Source organism: Vitis riparia, chromosome 17 (genome assembly GCF_004353265.1).
Source record: "Vitis riparia cultivar Riparia Gloire de Montpellier isolate 1030 chromosome 17, EGFV_Vit.rip_1.0, whole genome shotgun sequence".
Classification (NCBI taxonomy): Eukaryota; Viridiplantae; Streptophyta; class Magnoliopsida; order Vitales; family Vitaceae; genus Vitis; species Vitis riparia.
This window is the reverse complement of record NC_048447.1, coordinates 17,024,329-17,045,931: the sequence shown is the minus strand read 5'-3', so window position 1 is coordinate 17,045,931 and position 21,603 is coordinate 17,024,329. Positions and strand designations below refer to the sequence as shown.

Genomic DNA, 21,603 nt, shown 5'->3' with positions numbered 1-21,603 from the left:
TTTCAATTAGCAAAGACGGATTGGGTTTCCCCAAGGAGCATCTCTGACATGTTATCTACTAATTTTAATGGTTTTAGATCTTCTAAGAGAGGGATTGTTTTATGGCAAGACGCGTGCATCGCGTTAATGTGGGTGGTGTGGCGGGAAAGAAATGCAAGGATTTTTGAGGATAAAGCAAGGAATTCAGAGTATCTTTGGGATTCTATTCGTTTTCTTGCTTCTCTTTAGGCTTTTTGTTCTAAGGTTTTTAAGGGGATACCTCTTAACGTGTTACAACTTGATTGGTTAGCAGTGTGTAACTAGAGTGTTTGCTTATTCTCTCTTTGTATTTTCTTATATTTGATTACTTGTAGTCTTGTTTCACTGTGGTGGGAGGATTCCTCATCCTTCTAATTGTACCTTCTTTTTATCAATATATTCCTTTGTCATTTCCTATCAAAAAAAAATATATATATATCTTAGGGGGTGATGCTATCCTTACAACCACTTATCTAATAAATCGAATGCCAAGCAAGGTTTTGCATTCCAAACACCTTTACATATCTTTCAAAATGTTGTCCCATATCTCAGCTTTCATCCAATTTGCCTTCAAAATTCTTTCATTATATTGCCTTTGTCCATATTTATAAACAAAACTGTGGGAAGCTTGATCCTAGAGCAAAAAGGTGTGTCTGTGGGCTATTCTCCAACTCAGCGAGGGTACAAATGCTATGGTCCCATTTCAAAAAAAAAAAAAAAATTACCATGGATGTCATAATTTCCTGTCCAAACCATCTTTTGAATCTCATCTTCAAGATGAGAAAGGAAGTGAAGCCTCAGAGAATCTAGATGTTTTTCAACCAAAAGAATCATCACATGTTCCACCCATAATCACTTCAGTCCAACCTATAGGGGAACCATGTATGTTAACCACTGAAAATTCAGGTCCAGACTCCTCCTTACTGCCATCTCATGATCACACCAGGATAGAGACCAATGCTCCACTACAATGCCATGAGTCTGAACCAGGACATGATTGAAACTTGACCGATCTTCCAAGTAATGACCAATCCAAGCCTGTTCAATCTGTCCTACCTGGTCCTAGTTCACAATCTGAGTTCATAAATAATCTTAGTATTCCCATTGCTATCCAAAAGGGTGTTAGGTATTGTACCAAACCTCCCATGTCTAACTATGTGTCTTATAAGAACCTCTTACCATCTTTTTTTTTTGCGTTCACTTCACAACTTTCTAGCCTAAAAATTCCAAAGGATGTACAAAATGCTCTTAAGGATTCCTAAGTGGAAGGAGACTACTTTTGAGGAGATGAGGGCTCTTGAGAAGAATGAGATGTGGGAGATGGTGGACCCACCAGGAGGAAAAACGATAGTTGGGTGCAAATGGGTGTTCACAGTCAAATATAGGTTGGATGGATCACTCCAAAGGTTTAAAGCTCGATTGGTGGCCAAAGGATTTACTTAGACCCATGATATTGACTATCTTGAAACTTTGGCTCCTGTGGCAAAGCGAAACACTGTGAGAGTACTCCAATCAAACTGTAGTAAACCTTGACTGGCCTCCACAACATCTAGATGTAAAAAATACCTTCCTTACTGGAGACTTGGAAGAAGAGGTTTACATGGACTCACCTCTAGTTTTGACATGAACTTTGGATCAAAAGTTTGTACGCTAAAAAAGTCTTTGTATGGACTAAAACAGTCACCAAGAGCTTGGTTTGAAAAGTTCAGTCAATTCATGACGTAGGGGTACTAGGGCAAACTAACCACACCATGTTCATGAACTTCTCTAATGATAGGAAGATTGTTGTTTTAATAGTATATGTGGACGACATTATCCTTACCGGAGATGATGTACATGAAATGAACAGATTGAAGAAATGTCTTGCCTCAGAATTTGAGATTAAGGACTTGGGTCCTTTAAGGTATTTTATCGGAATGGAGCTTGCTCAATCAAAAAAGGGAATTGCCATTTCACAATGAAAATATATCCTTGATCTTCTCAAGGAAACAAGATGAAGACCTGCGAACACTCCAATGGACCTGAATCAAAAGCTAGAAGATAGCAAGAACTAAGATCCTGTGGATGCATCTCAATACCAAAAACTAGTGGAACAATTGGTTTACTTATCGCACATTCATCTTGATATTACTTTCGTTATTAGTTTGGTAAGCCAATTTATGCACTCTCCTTATGAAGAACACTTTGAGGCTGTGTATAGAATCCTAAGGTACTTGAAAAGTACACTAGGGATAGGTTTATTCTTTCAAAACAACGTTCAACAGAATATTGAGGCTTATATTGATGTGGATTAGGTAGGTTCAATTACCAATGGAAGGTCCAATCAAGATATTGTACCTATGTGTAGCGTAACTTAGTTACTTGGAGGTACAAGAAACAAAGTGTGGTATCACAAAGGAACACAAAGCAACACAAAGACTAAATACAAGACAATGGCTCACGAGGTATGTGAGATGTTGTGGTTGAAACAGTCATGGAAGAGCTCAGGACACCAGTAAACATGCCAATGAAGTTATACTATAACAATAAGATTGTAATCAGCATTGCACATAACCCTGTATAACATAATAGGACCAAAAATGTTGAGAATCTTGAGATCAACAAACATTTAATCAAAGAACAGCTCGAAGCAAGAGCTATCTATATGTCATTTGTTCCAACAACACAACAGATAACTAATATTCTTACAAAGGGGTTGTTCAGATCAGACCTAACTTTGAGTTTCTCATCAACAAGTTGGACACGATAGACATCCATGCACCAACTTGAGGGGGAGCATCGAAGACTTGGGATGAGTTAGTTATTTTTTTGTCTCTATGTTTGAATAAAATTTGAATTAGTTTCTCTATGTTCAAATAAAATTTGAATTAGTTTCTCTATGTTCAAATAAAATTTGAATTAGTATGGTAGATTAGACAGTCAGAATTTCCTATTTTTATGCTTCCTATTTTCATGCCTTCGGTTAGATAGGTTGAGATTATTATAGAACCAATCATATATCTATGAAAATTCTTGAGTAATTTTTTTTTTTTTTTGATAGGTATGTAAATTCTCGAGTATTGAATAAGTAGAAGTAATCTTTCTTCTCTAAAAAGCTACATGAATTAATGCAATGATATTTCATATATATTTATGATATACACAATGAAATCTCATATTTTATAACCTTTATATATTTAACCTACAATTTATATGAAATATATATAATTTTTAGAACTTAACTTTTTCTTTTTCCCAATTAAGATCGAAACTTAACTTTTTAAAGAAATGATAATTACTTTTCACATATTTCATACTTCAAGTGCTAAAAATTGTCTTTGTAATAAACATTTTCAATCCAATTATATTATAAAAGAATTGTGTATGCAGAGGTAAAACAGGTTATGATACTTGGACTCTCCAACTTACCTAACAAACCTGTGTAAACACTAAATTGACATGGTGTTGTGCATAGGATCCTTGTCCAATGCTACTATTTTAGCTAAGCATATGGTCGTTTGACTTCAATTAGTTTCTTTCTTCTTCTTTTTTTTCCCCCTTTTTACTTCTTGAAGAAAGAGAAAATTTGGTGGAAATTGAACCTTATAAGCATATATAGGGATAAAAAAGAAAAAAATATGGGTAAAAGAGAATATAAGGGGATTTTTTATCAAGTATATCCTAGCTTCTAATTAATTTTTATTTGATTTTCCCTTTTCTTTTGTTCTATTGTGTCATATCCAAGTGCCCATACTTCTTATTAAACTTAAAATTTGTACATGTGAAGGGCCAAACACCTAAAAACATACCCACACCAGATACTTGCACCCGAACTCTAGCAACATAGAATGGTGCATGTTTTAGTGACTAGGTTGTGCATCAAGGTCTTCTCCTTGAGCCTCATCTGAAACCCCCTCGAAAAGCCACAATTAGTGGATAAAAGAGCACTACTACAAAGAATTATACCCAGAAATTTCTGATACAAATAATTTTGTTTGGATATTTTTCCTGTAGTTTTACTTATTTTTGCATGACTTCTGAAATTTGTGAGTACAGTATTGTTTGAAAAAAGAACATTATCAGTTGTTTGTGAGTTAAGTTGCTGGGTATTGGCTCAAGGTGTTCTCCTTGAGCCTCATGAGAAGCCTCAAAACACCTCAAAAAGCTACAATTAGCAGGTATTGTTTGAAGAAGAATACATTATCAGCATGAGTTCAGGAAAGTTGCATGAATAGGAGTACTAATGTTGATAAATGATAGATCCAACACAAAATGAAGAGTAAATAGCAAGATTACCTGCTCTGAGCTGGCCATGGAACCATGGCATGCAAGCAGCAAAACTCTGCTTGGATCTCCCAAGAGAGGATGAGCTTGGAGCTGATCTTTCAAAGAATTTATGTCATCCCAACCAGTCATGAAAACCAAGACAGCACCAGGTCTTTCTTTTTTAACTATGTGGCAAAGAGCATGTTCGATGAGGTTAAAACCAATAGAATCAGGATTCCAACAGGATAAAGAGTCTTGTGTCCGTGGGCTATATGCATCAAAATTAGCAACTTCAAGTGCATCCTGTTGACAAGTATAAAGTGTTCAAGATGCATTTATAGAAAAACAACAACAGCATGTAGCCTCATAAAACTGCTATACCTCAACCGAGGAAGCAATTTGGCTCTTTCTCTTTCTGAGAGCTTGTTTCTGCATTTTCCACACCTTTTCTTGACCATAATCATCAATTTGATTATAAGGAGTCAGTCTATATCCAGTCATTTCCAGAATATTTTCCAGAAAATGAGTTCGTACTGGGTATGTAAACCCCTAAAGTAGAACAGTAGAGGGAGAGGGAAGAGAGTTAGTCCATCACACCATGAATGAACAGCATGTTATATATAAAAAATTTGTACTCAATAATAAACTAAATTGATTTAATACATGAGAAGTCCACTCAAGTGTGATCATTCATGATTGAAGGAGTATTCAGTTGAACTTAGATGGATGCTCTTTGGGTACCCTAAGGCAACTCAAGTTTGGTCGAGTGATTAGAGATCATTGAGGTTTAGTAGTCAAAGCTTATTCTAAACGTGCAGGTGTGGGTTTTTCTATTGAGATTCAGATTGTTGTGCTGTTGGAGTGCCTCATGCAAACAAAAGCTTCGGGCTTGTCCAACTTTGTAGTGCAGGGTAATTCTACTATTGTCATCTTATGGGTGGCTAAGAAGGAAATAGATTCATAGAGGCTTGACAGGTGGCTACATTAAACATTTGATATTGTTCCAAAGTTAGGATGCTCCAGGCATTGGGTTCCTCGCTTAGCTAATCAAGTAGCAAACTTTTTAGCTAAAAGAGAAGCAAAGCATTTGGTGCCTTCTATTGGAAATTATTTGCCTCCTTAGGCAGTAATTAGTGTTCAGCTTGTAAGGCTCCTTGTTAAGGAGCCCATTCCCTTGTCTTGATAAGACAAGTATATTGTGGAAGAATGTGACATCCATCTTGATTTTTTAATTAATAGAAAAGATCTAATGTGTTTTTTTATAAATACACTATCTATGCCTTTTTCACCTCCTTAGTCTGAATTGCGTTCACTTCATCATTCAATTCTTCTTTCACTTAGTTTTGGGTGGGCATGCTACTTGACTTTATTCTTTCTGTTAGATTCTTCCCATGCACTTGATCATGGCATGAATGCATAGGGAAACGCTTATCAACTTTTCACAGCATCCTTGGCATTCAAGCAGCACACTGCTTCCTAAATAAACCTTAGTAATTTCCTCACTGAACTTGGCTAACAAAAGCCAATATCCCTTCCAGAGGAGAGCTTAGCACAACTCACAATTTTTCTAGATTCAAATGACATAAGTTTGTCAAAAGTTTGGTGTTCACTGCCAAAGCATTTAACGATTATTTCCCCAGTAGGAAATAAAACTTCATTAGTGTTGAACAAAATATAGGGAAGAGCAGTCCTTCAATCCAGCTTAAAAAGAAAGCTAACAGCTGGGAAAGAAAAGAGAAACAACAAACAGCAACAAGAGACAGGACCCCATTAAATGAGACAAAACCCAGTTTGTAATAGGAAAAACCCTCTTCACAAATGAGAAGAAAATATAAGATTGATCTGTTAATACTCCCTAACAAGTCAATGATAAAATCACATCAGGAATCAACCATCAAATCAAATTCTCTTCTCAATTCTCACATTTCTCCTTATTTCTCTTATGTTGTGAGTGGCAATTCCACCTGGATCTCTTCATTGGTTGGGGAAAGAAATGAAAAAATGGGACTAGTGCTTAATGCAAATGACAATGGCATCTTAAACTTACAGGAATATGGATAGTTGGAGCACCACCAAAGTAGGAGGAAAAAAGCTCAGCATTAAGAGTTGCACTCATCAGAATCAGCCTCAATTCTGGCCGACGAGGAAGCAGGTCTTTTAGGACAATAAGGAGAAAATCTGAAATAAATCCAGACTACCATAAGAAATTGAAACATCAAATAATGACATTCAGTCAATTTGAATATTACCTTCATTCATTCCACGTTCATGAATCTCATCGACGATAACATGAGTTACACCTTTCAAATTTCTGTCAACAAGTAATCTTCTCAATAATATGCCAGTAGTGCAAAAAAGAAGGCGAGTGTCCCTCCCTTTCATTCCCTCCAGCCGAACTTTATAACCAACCTTTAGAAAAGATCATGAAATGGAGATATTTTTACATTAATCTTTTTTTTTTTTAATAGGTATTTTTACATTAGTCTTAGACAGATCAAAATGATCAAAAGCAAGATTCCTAAAATGCAGTCAGAAACTTACAGATTCTCCCAGTTTTTCACCTCTCTCTGCAGCAACTCTTTCAGAGACAGACATAGCTGATATTCGTCTAGGCTGAGTACAAATAATACTACAGAAAGCTCCGCGAGCAGCTTCAATCTCAGATTCTAAAATGTACTGAGGGAGTTGTGTGGTCTTACCACAACCAGTTTCACCTGAGACTACAACCACCTGTGAAATTAATAGAAACACAACCCATCAGTTTTAAATAAGAATAGATCACCATCACTAGATACAATAACATCTAAGAAACTAGCATAGTCGTAATCTGGTGACCAGTCCATAACCCACATTTATATGATGCACATGGTTTTAGATAGGACCATCAAATGGAGATGCCCTGTGATATATCAGGGTTTTTTTGTCCGATAGGAAAATAAGCGAATATATTAAAAGTGCTTGGAAATGGCACACAAAGTACACATGAAATATGCAGAAAGCACCAAAAGGCAAGCAAAGGAAAAGAGAAACAACAAACCACAGCATGAAACAAAAACAATGTCCTAAAGAGATAGAAAAAGAGAGATCTTCCATAAGACCTATTTGCAGGCAAACCCAGACCGCAGTCTGCTATTTAACCAAAGCCTTCACAGCACCCAAAATGTGAGCATCAACTTCTCACATCAGCAAATCCTACTCTTCCCAGCCGCTACCTAATGCAACTACCTTCACCCATTTGTAAAAATAAAACAATCCAACTTCTTTGAATATCTTTTAAGTTTTGAAGAGAATGCGTTCTTCCTCCTCTTCTTCACATCCCGGCCCCCACCTTATCTCTAAGCCTAGACACTCAGAATCCAAATCTCACCCGCTCTTCTGGCTACCCCTCTCTTTTTTCGCTTGATGGAGTTAACCAAGCACTCCAACTTCTGGAGCTCCTTATCAAAGCGAGACGCAAGGAAAAACCACTTCTTAATACTCAAGACTGCCACTCTACAACCGTTTTTGGCTTCCAATTTTCTCAACAAGGATGCAATGATTAAACCCAAAGACCTCCTAAGCTAACTTTGTGATACACCAGGGTTAGAAAACACTACATGAATGCTTTATGGAGCTGTATTAGCTAATATATGTTAATAAGAGCCAGAGATATTAGCACAAGTGCCAATTATTAAACCCTCGAGAACTCTTCTTGTCAAATCTTCTCTTACTTAAGGGCTTGAAAACATTTTCTTAATTGTATTCAAAGTTTTTTTTTTTTTCTTTTACAAGTTTCAAAGACAAAAAATGATATTGTGAAATCTCAAACTTATGCTCAAAGTGACATGCATTTAAAAAAATTATTTATTTATTTTGACTTCATCACGATATTATGTTATTGACAGTTTTCTTACTATTGCCAACAGTTTCTACTTCTAAAATTTGTGTCATCTTTTTTACAAAGATAGGTTCTCCTACCCATTATATTGTTTTCAATGCCCAAAAGTACTGATATTTAGAATCAAGATCCAAAAGCCTTCTCAATGCAACAGTGTTACACATCCAATACCCTAATTTTTTAGTCGAACATCATCCTCTCACAAAATAGACAGCACCATTACCAAAATTACCAACAAAACATGCCCATACAGGGGTAAAATGCCACTTCTAGGAAATTGAGACTAAGAGAGACTGGTAATTGATGAGGATGAATCTTCAAAATCTACTCAAAGAAAGGATTGAAAGACTAAGAAATCCTAAACTCCTCTAGCAAGGGTAATTCAAGTAATTTTCTAGGTGTCATAATTAATTAATAATTGGTACTTGAGTGTTATTTAGAATTTGGAAGGTTTTAGAATTTGCCTTCAAAAAATTTTTAACTTTCTATTTTCTAAAATAATCTTTTTACTTTAGAGTTTCTATTTTGAGTTCTTATAATTTAGAAGCCTTCTTTATTAGAAACTTTATTATAAGAAGTTTCTATAAAGTAAGTTTTTTATTTCTTTTAATTTAGTAGTTTTAGGAAAGAAATGAGGGTCTCAATTAGTTACTAAATAGGTTAGGTTTACTTTTTCATAATTTTATTCAAATTCCAAGATTTTCTAAAACCTATAAATAAGGCTCATTGATAAAAAATGGGATTAAGTAATGATGACTAATAATATTATATTTTTTTTTTTATAACCGATGAACCTTCCATGAACGAGTCTTCGGAACTCTTTATGGGGACCCAAACCTCAAGGTGACTAATCACGCCCACCACAACCAGCACCGAATCATCCAGGACATTGAACCAATGGCAGAAATTGAACCCAAGGCCATGCACCTCTGCCACACATCCTGCCATTCGTCCTAACCAACTAGGCACATTGACGAGCTATGATTTTTTTTGCATACTACGCAAGTCTCATTAGTCAGATTACATTGATTTTATTCTAAGTGAGATTCCTAGAAGACCTTAGTAAGATTCTAAGGTTTCTATCCATTCTTCTTTTAACCTTCTTTCTCTATGTTTTTATTTTATTTTTTTGTTGTCATAAACTTTATCCCTTATTCCTCTCCTTGAACCCTAAAAGATAAAAACCCTAACCCACCAACTTGATTGTAGACATCCATTTGAGGGTTGTCCTACATCAATAATTGTTGGACCGGACTCAATAAAGCAAAATTACATGTACCAGTCCAAAAAGCAAAAACAAAATGTCAAGGTCAAATTCATTAACATTGAAACTTCTTTTTTCCCCCCTTACATCTTAGTTTTCCCTATCCAAAAATCCCATCAGATATAAGAGGGAAAAAATGTCCTTGTCACAGAATATCATTATTGAACAAGAAAATTTAAGGGAAAAAGTTCTCAAACTTTAATCTTATTATTCATGCCATGAGAAACTGAACATAGAGTATTTTCAATGAACAGCTGAAGCTTTACGCTTTGAAATAGGTTTTGCAGTAAAAGTTCGGCAGTTTCAAACAATCAACCACTTTCTAGAGACACTGATAAATTGGTAAATAGCATAACAAATTACTTCTAAGAGATAAAATCAGCATTTAAAACATAGTAACAATGATGAAGAAATCTAGAAATAAGATGATATGCATAAAATCATCCTGTCCCCACGTTTTTCATAATTGATTTTTTGTTTTATGGGCAAAGAAGAGAATACATTAAAAGCCCAAAAAGAATTGGTGCACAAGAAAGGTTTTCATAATTGATGCAACAACTATTTTAACTACTCTAGGAATTATTGTATAGAAAAGAGAAAGAAACTAGGCTGGTCTCCATTGAGAAGAAACAAATGTAGTATGAGACTCACTAATGTATTAGTTATAAGATTGAATAGCATAATTCATACCACAAAGACAGTTGTCAACTTCCCAAATGAAACTAGTGCTTTTATTGGAACAATAGATAAATACTCCCTTGATTTCTTCACAACCTCAAAAAGAAGGGGGGAAAACCCTATGAGATGTTAAGAAGGATTTCGGCTTACATTTACTTCTAAAACCTTAATAAAACAATGCCTTTTTATAACTCCTCTGGAGCCAAGTGTTAGTACAAAAAAAAAAAAAAATGTAATGTAGGCAACCCAAGCCAACTAAAAAAAAAAATGAAAAAGCATAAAGCACCTGATTTTGTGAAATGGCATTTAATAATGCCTCTCTCTCTTTGTATGCAGGGAGACTTCTGCGAAACTCTTGCATCTTTTGGCCTTCTGAAGATTCCTGTAGAAGATCTGATACTTGTGAACAACATTTTGACTTATGAAGTTAAAAGTGAACAATCAAATACATGCACAAAGCGTACTAGCATGACTAAAAGGTAATATATATCAAAACTTAGAAACAGATAGATAAACAGCCACTGTTGACTAATATTGTGTTAAAAATTAAAGAATAATCAGAATGTACATTAACCAATCTCAACTCCTCCCTCTGAAACCAAATGTGCATGGCATATAGATCCACTACCACAAATGCAGAACTCTTCATCAAGGGATGATAGAATCTTTTCAAAAATGAAAAAGAATATTTATTAATTAGTGGTACACATGAAAAAACCAAAATGGCCAACATACTACCCCAGAAAATGGGGGTCTATAAGCAGAAACCAATTGCAAAAAACATAGCCAGTTAGCAATTGACATGTGATTGATTGATTTTTCAAATGTTAAAAGTAAAATTATGAAATATCTGTTTCTAGGAAGACTTGTGGTGAGATAATCAACCTTTGAATTTGCAATTTCTGAGTCTTTGCAGAGTTTCATCAATTCAAAATTCTCCTATTTCATCTATCCTTGACTTGTTCCCCTGCTTACTCGGAATTTTAACTTTTGGCAACGCATCACAAATTCAAAGATAGAGGATCTTGAAAGACTCATGTCTATTCTTAATAGTGTTAACCTATCACCTTCATTCCTAGGTGTGAGAGCTTATTATCATCTTCACCTTTCGGTTTATTTCAATCAAATCTTTTTTCCCAGTGTTATCTAATCAATCAACTATAGTTCTCGTCTCTCCTACTAATATCATTTGGAATCCCCACCAAAAGGTCAAGGCGTTTTCTTGGTTAGTGGCCAACAAGAAGGTTAATACCAATGTCGTGCTTCAAGTGAGAAGACTTTTCAAAGCCCTTAGTCCAAATTGTTGATTGCTATGTATGGGTAGTGGAGAATCGATAGATCACCTTTTTTTACATTGTTTGATGACTTTGGAGTTACAACATAAAATATTTAGACTAGCCAATTTAGTTTGGGTTGCTCCTAGAACTGTTTGTTACATGTTGACCATTTCTTTTAAGGGGTTGGAGAGCACAAATAGGGGCAAAGTTCTATGGAAAATCGCTTGTCTTACGTAGATTTTGGATATTATGGCAGGAAAGAAATGAAAGGATCTTTGAGGATAAGTGGAGGACATTTGAAACGTTATGGCACCTAGTTTATTTCTATTCATCTTTTTGGACATCTACTGCTATAGCTTTCAAGGGCATTCCTCTCGACTTTATTTAACTTGATTGGATTTCAATATGTAGATCACAAGGGTCAAAATAATGATGATGAGACATTTTGATGTCTTTTGGTTTATTTTTCTTTTCGTTTGTTTTGATCAGGTTTTGTTTCAGGAATGAGCTTCTCATCCTTCTCTTGTTTACTCTCTTAATGAAAATGTTTTTGTCTCTGATAAAAAAAAACAAAAAAAAATGAAATATCAATTGTTGCCTCATAAAAACAAGTGTATCAGTGGACAAATCCCATGACACATTCACTTAAATTATTTTAAATTGTTACCTAGAAGGTGCAGATAAAGACCACATGGAAGCATGGACCACACATAACTGGCCTTGCATTAAAAAACTATTAAGGTTAGATCTGGAGGACTCATTGTCCTTCCCATACAATATATATATATATTGTCTGATGCAGCCTTATATCACTTCAAAGACAGTATCAAATTCATCCGGGAGTCAAAAGAAAGATACTATATCACAGTATGATTACGCGTCAAAAGTGTCAGCATGACTCAGAGATTATCACACTAGTATGTAAGTCCAACAGGTTTTGTGAAGATGATCCATTTATAAAGCTCAAAAATAAATTAGTGTTTACTTCACCAATATCTTTTCCAATGCTTCTATAGTTGTCCTTCAAAAGCCTAAAAGAAATAAACTGGCATTAACGAGTTCTTCTATTTTTCTAATATTTAAAAGTTCCCTAAAATCAACATGTGGATTTGAAAATGAGGAAGAATGAACACAATTGCAACACTGAGATACTTGAATTAAAACAAGAGCCACATTTCAAAAATATAAATCCTTCTAAATTCAGCACAGAGACATGTCAAATGCAGAGCAGGACCTAAATAATGCAAATATTTTATTATGGCATTAGTTATATTTATTTCTAGGTAGGATAACACCTATCAAAATAAAAAAATTTCTAGGTAGGATAATAATTATTTTCAATGTGCTACTTGTGAGAACAATAGGCCAGGAAAGTACTTAAAATTTTCAGGATGAGAAAAACCTGCCAATCTTGTTGTTGATTACGTATTCGCAAACTTTTTCGTTTGAGGATTCGTTCCATGACGACACTAGTCTGTGTCAAGGGCTCCTGTTGCTCATAAAATCCCTCCTCAGTAACACTGCTGTTACCAATTGACCTGGACAAGGTCTTATCTGAAAAACTTTCCCTGCTCATAGACTTTTGAGAAAGGTATTCTTTGAGATGAGCATGTACTTCTCTTTGCAACCCAAAAGGTAACACCACCTGTAGGTTCTCAAGAATGTCATGAATCACACTAAGCACACAGATATATACAGAAGAAAATATTTGTAAGAAACATGCACAAATTCAATTTAGTTTGACAGCCATACTAAAACATGTTTAGGGAAAGTTTTTGTGAAGTTCTCCAGACCAATACCTTCCTTACACATATTAAATTATTGAATGGATTAATTGACATAAAGTTGCTAGTTTACAAGAAAATACCTCCCTCTGTGGACGCTTATCATCCAGATCAGATCTGTAATGTGGCAGTGGAACTTTACTGAAGACAACTACTCTTGAATACTGACAGCTGCCAAAGTTGATCAAATTTCAAAACACAATGGATAAAGGTAGTAGCACAATGGAATTTTATGTTACAAAGTTTTACAATACCTATATAAGCCCATTCTGGTTGCCAGTGCTGAAATTTGCTCAAAATCACGTCTGTCCTTTTTCTCTGTTGAGACCACTTCTTGCTCATCTTTGTTGCGGATAAGCATGGTTAATTTCCATTTCCACTCGTCAATGTTCTCATGGGTGGAAGCACGCTGATAATCATGAATGAAAAACAAATAAAAAATAGTGCAAGTAAGTTATAACAAATTCATATTTGATATAGGCAACAGGCCAGGAGAAGTAATCTGGAGAAGATTTAGAATGAGAACAACAATGCACTATGGAATTCCGATTCCTGCTGATTCATTCATGGTGCATGAGTAGCTTTGAAGCAAAGGAAGAAAAAGAAAAAAATCAAGATCCATGTTGAAAACAGGTCACAAATTGATCTGACACTGGAATGAACAAACGACTACCCCACAAAAAATTCCATACTTCTTTCTTTTATTTTGCCTATTTAGGGCAAATAAGGCCATCAATTGATGATTATTATTACTTCAGAATATTCAATAACAGCAAGGTGTGCATTTTCTCTTATCTCCTTGATTCTTTGTGTGGCTGTTCTCAATGGATTAAGCAACGAATATGTCTTCTTCCTGTAGGTGGCCTTAATGAGCCAATGCAAGTTACAAGTACAATGAAGACCACAAATCATCATCATTTCACCCAAATGGCTGAAATTTTCAGCATTTTAGAAGAATGAAACATAAGTAAACATAATTTTCAAACTTTAAAGTTTCAAACTAGATTCCCGAAGACTCTCATAAACCTAACCACATCATGTACTATAAAATCATTTTTTTTATATAGGTAAATAAAGTGAGTATAATATATAAAAATGCCAAAAAGAGTGCACCAAATTACATTGGATGTATACAAGAATCACCAAAAGTCATAACCAAATAAGAGGAAACTACAAAAAACTACTCCTTCACTGAACCCAACCAATTGACAAAATCAATTAAAGGCATAAATATTTCTCTATATACAACTTGGCCCATGAAAAAGATTACTAAGGAAAGTGTTTTTTAGTCTTTGGTCAGAATGCTCCTCATTTTCAAATGATTTTTTATTCATTTTCTTTCATATTGTCCAAAAAATGCACAAAGGAGCTGCTTGTCAAAGTCATGTCGTCCTAAGAGAGTCTCTCTAACCATGGAAGATATCACCTAAGATACATCAAACAAAGAAAACAACTACCACAAAACTCTTGTCTTGGCATAGTGAAAGAGAATGTGATCAATGGATGCTTCTTCATTCTTCCAAAGAAAGCATCTATTTGCCATGGAGCACCCTCTCCTCTGAAGCTTGATCCAAGGCCAATACTTTTCCTTAGCTCCCCTCCCAAGCAAAAAAACTCACTTTAGACAAAACCATGGAATTCCAAATTACTTCCGTTGGGAAAAAAATTGATATCCTTGTCTCCAGGACAAAGTATAGAGCTTTGAAAGTTTCATTCTTTTTTTTTAATAGGTAAATTTTGTCCTCATCAAGACTTGAACCTAGAACCTCCCACAAATCCCCCTCATCCCTTCACCACTTGAGCCAAACCTCAAAGGCTTTGAAAGTTTCATTCCTTTTTTTATTAAAAAGAAAAACATTTTATCCTTTGACTCCATCCAAATCACCCTATCCTCTCCTTCCTTATTCACAACCTTTCCTTCTAGTTCCAAAAAGAAACTCTCTACATTGTCCAAGCATGAAAAATAGTATTTCAACACTAAAACAAGGTAATTTTGTTTTAAATTGATATAGATCTACAAATTACAACCAAAATCTCCTTCTAATGTATTTTTCAAAATACTAAATGTTTATTATTGCTAGTAATATGGTAATAAGAACCAAAAGTATCAAGATTTAATCCAACCATTTGAAGACAATTTTTTTTTTTTTTTTGGATAGGTAAAAGGGTATTGTATTAAAAAAAAAAAAGATATACAACCCTTAAAGTTCATTTTAAGGTATTTAAAAAGGGTGGAATCCAAGAACTTTTTAAGGCCTGCAATAGTCAAAGCTGAACCTTAAAGACTCGTTCCTCAAATCTTTGTTTGGCCCAAAAATTCAAGGGGGGAGAGAGTATCTTTTATATGCATTGGAAAAAGTCTCAAATTCCTAATTGGTATAAATTCTTTTTTGTAAAGAATATTGCATAGAATATTTTCTATATTCATATGTCATTGTAATATTAGATTCCTTTATAGAATAGGGAAAATTATTAGGAAATTTTTTATAAATATTCTAGGTCATGAGGGAAAAAAGTTATGAGATGGAGATAAGCATGAAAAACTATACGAGGTGGATGAAGATGCGAGGAAGAATAAGAGACACTTGGCGGAGTGCGAAAACTTGTAGTTTAGGATATAGATACAAGGAGTGGGGAAACATAAGGTGTTTCAAGAACCCAATATTTGTATCTGGTTTCTATCCTCTATAATATTCTCCATGGCATGGTGAAATGATTTTCTCTCTCATCCATTAATGTAGGTATGGTTGGCCAAATTACATTAAAACTATGTACCTTTGTATGCAGATTATTTTATCTTTGTGTGCTTAAACTAACATGTTTGCAAGCTTTCACCGGCACAACAATCGATATCATAGCCTTAGTTGAAGATCTCTTGAAGAACCGAAGAGAATATGGCACACAAGAAAATGACCAAAGAAAGTTTAGTTGAAGGTGGAGTCGATTGTTTAAGGTGAAAGAGATGTGAGGAAGAATGGGAGACACTTGATGGAGCAAGGGAACTTGTGGTTCAGGGTGTAGATACAAGAAGTAAAGAACTATGAGATGTCTCAAGAACCCAATAGTTGTATTTGATTTTTATTTTTTTTTTTATAAGTAAACTTTTGTCCCCATTGGGACTTGAAACTTGAAACCTCCCGCAAATTTTGTCCCCATCCCTTTATCACTTGAGTCAGGGTTCAAGGGCAGTTGTATTTAGTTTCTATCCACTGTAATATTCTCTATGGTATAATGGAATTATTTTCTCCTAGCCATGAATGTGGGCATGGTTGGTCGAACGACATTAAAACCCTGTGTACCTTGTGTGTGGATTATTTTATCTTTGTGTGCTTGAACCAACATGTCTGCATTGAAGCTTTTGCTAGCACAACACTTTATTGATAAGATGGAGATGGGATGAGATCTTCATGCAAGCTTGTGGATTGGTCCTTGTTGCAGTCTCCCTCTTTCAAGTATTTCTTGCATACCTTTTTACGTACTAGGGTTGCACCTATTTTAGGCACCATCTAACATATATTCAATTTGCCTATAAAAGATATCATTTAGCCTCTCCAACTGGGTCAAAAAAAGGTTTTAGTTAATGTATGAGTGCATTTTTTTTCCCTCTCTTATTCCATATGATGGTTTGCCTCATGGATTGATATAGTAGCCTCAAACACACTTGCTCCATCAAATTTATATCATAGCATATTTATTTTCCATTTCCCAACTTTCTTCTTCCAAATTTTCCATTCCGTCATTTGTGCAAAATTATAGTTGTATCCAATACGAAGTCATTCCTGGAACAAAACTCTAAACCTTGAGCTTAACGTCATGTGCCAGTGCCTACTTAGCTTGTGTATATAATTGCACAGAAAATTCCTGAACTCTTAAGAATGCACAGAAAGGTGTGAAATTGGAATAATTAGAATATCCTGAAGTTATACATAATGATCATTCCTAGATACGTGTATGAACAACGATGTAGAGTACCCCAGTATTGTGCCAAAAAGAAGAATACTTAAGAACATATAGAACCCCCCACATGAAAGAACAGTGATAGCTTTATAGCGTAGTACAATTTCCAGTCCCTCAAACTCTTTCCAACTGCCTACTCTCCGCTCATCTCAAGCTTATATCCCATACTTCATACTTTCTAGAATGAATAGCAAAAGAGCAGCCAAACTATCATTATCACAACTGGTGAATGGAAAACTTCTCTATATACAAATGAATAATTACATACAAAAAAATGCCAATCAAAGAGCATTATTCAACAAAACATTTCAAAGGATATTACAAAAAATACAATTCCCAACATTCCCATCTCCTTGCTTTTGCTTCATTTTTCTCTATAACTCCAACTCCAACACCAACACAGCACATACTCCACAAACAAAAAGCACTTATCTTGCTTTCCAAAGCAAACACAAAAACACTTCCGCAAAATTTTCCATAAAAAGGAGTACAATAAACTTACCATCTGCTGCTGCTGAGCCGACTCCACTTCACGGTCGGAGTCATACTCGGAAAAATCATCATAAGCAAACCGACCATACCGCGAATTCTGATGAAACAAATAGGGCAAGGCCACATTCCTCTGCCGCCAATCAAGCTCCAGGGACCGAGCACAGGCACCAGAAGAGGCCGAGCACGCCACCACTGATCGCAGATACAAGGAACCGCCAGCAGAGACATGGGCTCTCATTGGGGTGAAGAGCAAAGGCCTGAACATTTTGGGGGTCTTGTGGTAAGGACGGATGTGGAATTGGAGAGGAACGGGTTTAAGAGACATGGTGGTTCTGAAACAACCTTGAAAAATGGAGGCGTAAGGGTAGGGCATGGTAGGAATCGGATTTGGGGCGGTAGTTTTAGGGTTTTAGTGGCATTTTTGCTGAAATTGGGGGTTTAGAGAAGAGAGGAATTAGGCTTGGTGGTTGAAGAGAGGTGGTGGGGAAATGAGAAGAGGGTTTAAGCTGTCGCTTGCCAAGGGTTTTGGGGAGGGAGTTCATAGTTATATCTGTTTCATAAAATAAAATAAAATAAAATAATAAATCCAAGAAAGCCCATTTGCCAACCACTCTCTGTGGCGTAAATTGAACCAAATCGAGCATAAACAGCTGGGCTGGGCTGGGCTGGGCTGGGTTAAGGTTTGAGTTTGGGCTTCGCCTTGAAATAAAGTGCTTCATTAGTAAACAAGTTTTTGAAAATACATTCTAAAAAATAATTTTTGAAAACAGTCATTCAAAACCATTTTTAACTATTTTTATGAATAAATTTTTATTTGATCCACTTATTCTCCATGAAAATATTATATATTTATATATAGGAAAAAATAGATTTTGACTCATTAATTTTAAAAATATAAAAAAAAACTCATAATTTTAATAAATTAGTTTTATCTTCATTAATTTAAAAATATTTTAAAATAAATGTATTTTTCATAAGTCAAAACTATTATTTTCTGAAATACCATTTTATTTTATAATATAAAATAAAATTATCTAAAATTAATTTATAATTTTAATATGATAAAGTGTTTTACAAATAAATATATTATAAATTTTTTATTATATAATATAAAATACAAATTATTGTGAATAAATTTTTTCTATTATCTTCAAGTGATAAATAAAATATTTTTTCTAATTAATAGTGATTTTATATTTTGCATCATATAAATCCTATTATCTTCTTTTTTTTTTTAATAAAATTGAATGAATTTTTTTTTGAAGATGACATCAACAATAAAATAAGAATGTTAAAAAATAAAAAAAAATACAATTAAAACTGAAAATACATGAAAAAAAAATTAAAAACCAAAAACACTTAAAAATTTAAAAATAAAATATTTTCTCTCATCCTGTCTTCAACTCTTTTTTTATATCTACGTAACGTTTTAAATAAATAAAAGTTAATATTTTATTTTTATAAAAAAAAAAAAAAGAAGAAGAAGGTGTTAATGTATATATATGTATATATATATAATATATATATATATATACATTAACTCAAGTAAAAGGGTCACAAGTAAATTATAATATCGAATAAATTAGATATAGTCATATAGAAGCTCAAACAAACCCTAGATAATTTCTCAAGACAAAGAAAAGCCTTCTCAATTACCAAGGTTATTTCCGTAATTTAACATTCCTTCCAGCACCCTCTTAACACTCTCTCACTGTCGCCGTTCTCATTCCCGCTTCGCCTCTTTTCATTTTCAAGCCCCTAAAACAAACTGTTTCTAGGGTTTTACATACACCCTGCTTTGCTCTCAAATTTACACTTCCACCCACCTAGGGTTAGGGTTAAGGTTTCGAGCTTCGATCTCCTTTATCCATGGCGGCTCCCGTGGCTCCTCTGGTGCGCTCCTCCAAGACCGAGAGCTACGTTGACAACAAGCGCAAAGATGACATCCGCCAAGCCAACATCGTCGCGGCACGAGCTGTGGCTGATGCCGTCCGCACCAGCTTGGGCCCCAAGGGCATGGACAAGATGATTTCCACCGCCAGCGGCGAGGTTATCATTACCAACGACGGCGCCACCATTCTCAACAAGATGGAGGTGCTCCAGCCGGCGGCAAAGATGCTTGTGGAGCTCTCTAAGTCTCAGGATATTGTTGCTGGCGATGGCACTACCACCGTGGTTGTCATCGCTGGCGCTCTACTGAAGCAGTGCCTCTCGCTTCTTTCGCACGGCATTCACCCAACAATCATCTCAGATTCGCTCCACAAGGCGTCGATCAAGGCCGTGGATGTCCTCACTGCCATGGCCGTTCCGGTGGAACTCTCCGACCGCGAATCATTGATTAAATCCGCCAGCACTTCGCTTAACAGCAAGGTTGTGAGCCAGTACTCGACGCTGCTCGCTCCGCTTGCCGTTGATGCAGTGCTCTCCGTCGTCGACCCGGCGAAGCCCGACCTCGTGGATCTCCGCGACGTCAAGATCGTGAAAAAGCTGGAGGTACTGTGGACGACACCGAGTTGGTCAAGGGCTTGGTTTTCGACAAGAAGGTGAGTCACACAGCTGGCGGGCCGACCCGGGTGGGAGAACGCTAAGATTGCAGTGATTCAGTTCCAGATTTCGCCTCCAAAGACTGATATTGAGCAGAGTATTGTAGTTTCCGATTATACCCAAATGGACCGGATATTGAAAGAAGAGAGAAATTATATTCTAGGTATGATTAAGAAGATTAAGGCCACTGGCTGTAACGTTCTGCTGATTCAGAAGAGTATATTGAGAGATGCAGTGACGGATCTCTCGTTGCATTATCTTGCTAAAGCAAAGATTTTGGTGATAAAGGATGTGGAGCGTGATGAAATTGAGTTCATTACAAAGACTCTGAATTGTTTGCCAATTGCAAATATTGAGCATTTCAGGGCAGAGAAGTTGGGTTTTGCGGATTGTGTTGAGGAGGTTTCACTTGGAGATGGGAAGATTGTGAAAATCACTGGCATTAAGGATATGGGTCGGACCACGACTGTGCTTGTTCGTGGGTCGAATATGTTGGTTCTAGATGAGGCAGAACGGAGTTTGCACGATGCTTTGTGTGTTGTTAGGTGTTTGGTGAACAAGAGGTTTTTGATTGCTGGTGGCGGTGCTCCAGAGATTGAGCTATCGAGGCAGCTTGGTGCTTGGGCAAAGGTGTTGCAGGGAATGGAGAGCTACTGTGTCCGGTCATTTGCAGAGGCTCTTGAAGTTATTCCTTATACCTTGGCTGAGAACGCAGGCTTGAACCCAATATCTATTGTGACCGAGCTTAGGAACCGTCATGCTCAAGGGGAGATCAATGCCGGAATCAATGTGAGGAAGGGACAGATTACAAACATCTTGGAGGAGAATGTGGTGCAGCCACTGCTGGTGAGCACAAGTGCTATCACTCTGGCAACAGAGTGTGTGCGGATGATTTTGAAGATCGATGATATTGTTACAGTGAGGTAGTTTGATCAGGACACGGCAATATTGACAATATTGGACAATGAAAAACTGCTCTTGTTATCATTTAGGCTCTGTGTGCTTTCAAATAGTGTTTTTAAATTAATGGTCTTGGTGTTTTGGGATTGATCATGGTTAAAGAATTTTGACATTGCTGCTTTTGTTCTTCATATCTGCTTTGAATTTGGTTAAATTGTGGTGTTTATTGAAATTTTGTTGATTTTATCAATTCATTCATAGTGGAGCTGATGATTGTGTTTCTGTGCATTGGTTTGGTTCTTTATAGGGCCTCTGGGTTAAGTACTTTGCAAAGATGATTATACACTAGCTGATAGTTTGATAGATGTCTTTTGTGGCGTCAATGAAGAGCCTTTACTTATTCCTTCTGATTCACTATGCTATATTGAAAATTTAATGTTTTCACCCACCTAAATGTGTGGGAAAACCTATTACTTCCCTTGAAAACTCAGTGTCCTAAGTTTGTTTGAGCTCCTGAATTGCACTGATATAATGCTGAAAATGCAGGAAACATGGATTCTATTTTCT

General features: G+C 35.7%; 2 protein-coding genes across 3 annotated transcripts in view; one reads left to right on the top strand and one right to left on the bottom strand.

Annotated features, from left to right (window-relative positions):
* The window catches only part of LOC117905098 (DExH-box ATP-dependent RNA helicase DExH3-like), a 31,516-nt gene extending 13,392 nt beyond the window's left edge, over positions 1 to 18,124 (bottom strand). For both annotated transcript variants that reach the window (XM_034818001.1, XM_034818002.1), the window contains exons 1-10: positions 17,603 to 18,124; positions 13,398 to 13,552; positions 13,227 to 13,314; positions 12,762 to 13,004; positions 10,369 to 10,464; positions 6,805 to 6,993; positions 6,513 to 6,672; positions 6,311 to 6,441; positions 4,645 to 4,812; positions 4,294 to 4,566 (exon numbers count right to left, since the gene is read on the bottom strand). In XM_034818001.1, the coding sequence (XP_034673892.1) occupies positions 4,294 to 4,566; positions 4,645 to 4,812; positions 6,311 to 6,441; positions 6,513 to 6,672; positions 6,805 to 6,993; positions 10,369 to 10,464; positions 12,762 to 13,004; positions 13,227 to 13,314; positions 13,398 to 13,552; positions 17,603 to 17,965 (1,866 nt within the window). In that variant the 5' untranslated portion in view covers positions 17,966 to 18,124. The remainder of the gene's footprint in view (positions 1 to 4,293; positions 4,567 to 4,644; positions 4,813 to 6,310; positions 6,442 to 6,512; positions 6,673 to 6,804; positions 6,994 to 10,368; positions 10,465 to 12,761; positions 13,005 to 13,226; positions 13,315 to 13,397; positions 13,553 to 17,602) is intronic.
* A 1,191-nt stretch (positions 18,125 to 19,315) lies between these two features.
* Positions 19,316 to 21,225, top strand: LOC117905094 (T-complex protein 1 subunit delta-like). Its single transcript, XM_034817997.1, is given in 3 exon segments — positions 19,316 to 20,077; positions 20,080 to 20,168; positions 20,170 to 21,225. Coding segments are annotated over 3 exon segments (1,599 nt in total). The 5' UTR covers positions 19,316 to 19,461; the 3' UTR covers positions 21,064 to 21,225.
* The last annotated feature ends 378 nt before the right edge of the window (positions 21,226 to 21,603 follow it).